Source organism: Erithacus rubecula (assembly GCF_903797595.1).
Source record: "Erithacus rubecula genome assembly, chromosome: 6".
In the NCBI taxonomy this organism is placed as follows: domain Eukaryota; kingdom Metazoa; phylum Chordata; class Aves; order Passeriformes; family Muscicapidae; genus Erithacus; species Erithacus rubecula.
Window position 1 is genome coordinate 14,095,614 of NC_136688.1, and position 3,865 is coordinate 14,099,478.

At 43.9% G+C, this 3,865-nt stretch overlaps 1 protein-coding gene across 1 annotated transcript; it reads right to left on the reverse strand.

Moving 5' to 3' along the window:
• Positions 1 to 2,123: 2,123 nt before the first annotated feature.
• FANCF (FA complementation group F) lies at positions 2,124 to 3,512 on the reverse strand. The gene has a single exon (XM_079309771.1). It carries the CDS (start codon positions 3,467 to 3,469, stop codon positions 2,402 to 2,404), a length of 1,068 nt encoding a protein of 355 aa, XP_079165897.1. The 5' UTR covers positions 3,470 to 3,512; the 3' UTR covers positions 2,124 to 2,401.
• Positions 3,513 to 3,865: the final 353 nt, after the last annotated feature.

The window sequence follows — 3,865 nt, forward strand, 5'->3', positions numbered from 1 at the left end:
TATTACTTCCTAGCTATGCCAGTAAAAAATTCTGGTTGCACTTAGTTAATAAAAGGTGTAATAAACATTACTTGAAAGGAAAACATATGTCTTCATGAACTGAATTTTATAACACAAAGTTTAAGTTTTTCAAAAAGCAACACTAGAAATACTGCAAGAAGAAACTCCCTACAAGTATCTGATTTATTTTAGAAATAATTAAGAGACTTAATTTATAGTGAACATTCTGAGTATAATTAGGAAACATATCTAACCTGACAAACAAAACTAAGACTTAACCCTCACTGAAATTCGTCCAAGAGATTCAGGTACCTGGGAACAGTAGGTTTTAATAGTTAAGGTTTGGTTTGATACTATAACATTTGTAAGATTATTGCAATATTTGATAATCACTCTTTAATGAGGAGAAGCAAATAACTTTGACGAGTATCTTTGGATATATTATTCATCAGGAACCACTGATAGTAGAAAGTATTCTAACACACAAAAAAAACTTATGCCTGTTAAAAGCGTTAAGAGCAAGCTCAAGTGCAGAGTTTCCACATCAAATGCCAAAACTACATAACACAGGGAACTGTGGCTAGACAACATAAATTCAAACTTCATGCTTTACACTTCTGAGCAGTTTTAAACACTGACAGATTTCAGACAGATTTTAGACAGATTTCTTTTCTTTTGGATACCACAGAAATACTGACTCAGTCAGGAGGTCCACTGACATTGGTGTCTTTTAACACTGACCACAAGTTCTAGAAGGGGCAACAGCTACATTTAAGACAGATCAAGATAACTGCCATAGTTGTACTTTAAAATATGTTCATCCACAGATCTCCATAACTTCATTGTTTGACTGATGTGACATAGCAAAGAATACAAAGAAAACAGTCGTACTTTTGACCGGTTAGTATCATGTTTTTGCAACTATATAAAGGTTGCTACCACCAAGTATCTCCTCTGTTTCAGAATAGGTGAAGCATATGAACTTATTTATGTCTGTATTACTTCCAAGTTCTAATGAGCATCATTTCCCAGATAAACAATATTTAATGCTTCTACCAATTGCTTCCATTTCAAAACCACAAGATTGTTCCCACTCTAGTTCCGCCATACAGAAATATCTGCCATAGTTATATACACTATTCCTCGTCATAAGGCAGACTACTACTCAAATTAGTTTCAAGACAGTTTATACATTTAATAGCTTGCTTGCTTTATTTAAGCTTATAAGCATAAGTGAAGAATCTTCTAACCTCTCCTACACAGCTTTGCAACAAAAGAAAGTGATGACTCAATTGACCTTGAAAGTGTAAGAATACGGTCTACAGGAACTTGAAAGATCCTCCACACAAAAGATTAATGAGTTATTCTTTGGGCAGTAGTTACATATGTTTGCCTCATCTTCCTTGACTATCCTCTTTTTACAGTGCTCACTTTTGGTAATACTAGTTTACAGAGCTAAATATATACATTACTTCTGCATTATAGTACTTATTTTAATGAAAGTGAGAATGTAGAAACGACCCTGTTCAAGTTTTCCTCACAGCAACAGATAAAATGTAACATAACAAATGGGGAAAATATTATATATACTATATATCACATATTTTTACATACAATTATATATTTTGTACATAGACAAAGTTTTATATATATATAGTACATATTATACATACATGTAATAAAAAAAAAAGTTTGCTGTTTACTCACTTTTCTGCTTCACAAAGCAATGAATCATGTAATAAATTATGGAAATGGGGAAAAAACCACAAGGAACATCCTACATTTTACCACCATTTTCTTAGGAAATACCTGCATATTATCAAATAATATAGAAACTAATAGTTTCATGTCAGAACTTTTCAAGCTTTTCAGTTGGCTTCCTCTCACTTTCTTTACTGATCCTGGAGCTAAATCCTGTGCAAGAGCTATAGAAGCATTAACGTGGCCACCAGAACAGACAGTCCAATGAAGACAACCACTACTAAAGGAACCCTGAATTTGTGTTTTCACATTTAAAACTCCAGCCTCCCTTTGAACCTTTGCTCAGCCTCCAACATTTAGGAAAATTACTACCATGACCATATCTGAATTGCTGTATTTTCTAAACGGAAAACTACTCCATATTTGAATCAGAAAGGATTTTCTTCATTTTATTAGACAATGAACCAGCAAACACTGAAAAGGAAGTTACTGTGCTGTGTACTGTGCTGACCAGAAATGACAGCACAATTACAAAAAAACACCAGGCCTCCCTGAAAGACTTCAGAAACAGATGCAGTCGGAATCACGATCAGTCTCAATTACATTTGGTTTTCAACGTAGTTGTTTTGTCTTTCATATAAAATAAAGCTAACAAGATTTGCTTGATTTTATGTTTTCACGTTGCTTTTGCGTTCAAGCATTAGCAGCCTACTTCCATCAGTAAGTCAGTCCACACACTTACACCACAGACTTTAAAGTCTCCATCTTGTGTCCTCAGGAGTTTCAGAGCAGCTTGGGTCTGTTCTTTAAGCAGTGTGGATCCCTGACAGAGGCAGATGAAGCGCTGCCTTAATTCTTCCCAAGACAATTCAGCTTTGTCAAGGCAACTTTTAACCCACCGTCCTTGCAAGGGATCATAGACCAAGTGGCTTCCCCAGACGGTTAAGAGGTCCAAATAAGATCTGCTTAACTGGGAATAGTGACCAGCTAGGAAGGCAAGATGGGAACATGACAGGCAAAGGCAGAAGGCAGAAAATCGCTCCTGGCTGCCCAGCAGCCAGGAAAGCAGGAGCTCGGCGGTGCATCCGTCTCGGGCAGCACTCGCCTGATACCCGTCCAGGCTGCTCCCCTCCCGACCCCGGCCCCCCGCCGGCTCAGCCTGCTGGAGCAGGACCAGCGCCGCCGCCACGACCTCGAAGGCGCGGCGCTGGGGCAGCTGCTCCAGGACACCGCACAGCCAACGGAGCTGCCCCGCGGCCTCCGGGACCTCCTGCGCCTCCTCCTGCAGCCGGCTCAGCAGCAGCTGCGCCTCTGCCTGCAGCGGCGCCTCTGGGCCGGGGAGGCGCCGCGGCGGGCGACGGGGCAGCGTCAGCAGGCAGGCCGCGGCCTTGCGGCGGGCGATCAGCTCCAGGCCGCGGGGCTCGAGGCCGATCCCCGCGCCGGGAGACTGCGGAAGGCTACGGAGCAGGCGGCGGCAGGCGGCGGGCGGCAAAGCGCGGTTCTCCAGAAGCGCCATCCCCAACAGCTGTGGGCAGCGGCCCAGTGCGGAGAAGCCGAGCTGAGGGTACGGCTGAGACCGGCGCAGCCGCCGACCGAGGGCCTCCCGGAGCTGGGGCCGGGCACGGAACCGGTCATGAAGGTGCTGGAAATACCGGGCCCACTCTAGAGCCCTGTCCAGGGTGAGGGAGTCCCAGTCCCGCACCAAGGCGGAGCGGGATACAGCCAGGAGCGCCGGCAGCTGCTCCACCTGCCCGAGCACAACCTCCATGGCCCAGCCTTGGCGCTCAGGTTTGAGCGGGGCCCCGCCGGCAGCCGGGCCGGGCCGCGGGGTATGGCGTTGGTGAGTCCATTGGCTGAGCGGGACGTCAATCGAGCGGATCGAGTTTTCGTTACAGGAGGCGTCACTCCCCTTCCGGCCGATCACCCAGCCAGGAGCGGGAAACTGAGCCGAATTAAAATAATAAAAACCGAGCACCAAGGGGTTTTTTGTTTGCTTGCTTTCTTTTTGCTTTTTTAGTTTGTTTTTTGTTGTTGTTGTTGCTGCTTGTTTGGTTTTGGTTTTTTGTTTCTTTTTTTGTTGTTGTTGTTGTTGTTGTTGGGTTTTTGTTTTGTTTTGTTTTTTAAGTAAATAACTCTCATCTAGGCCTTTAACCATCTCTGCTGC

Coding starts and splice junctions, on each gene's coding strand:
- FANCF (XM_079309771.1), bottom strand. CDS start 3,469: ATGGAGGTTGTGCTCGGGCAGGTGGAGCAGCTGCCGGCGCTCCTGGCT.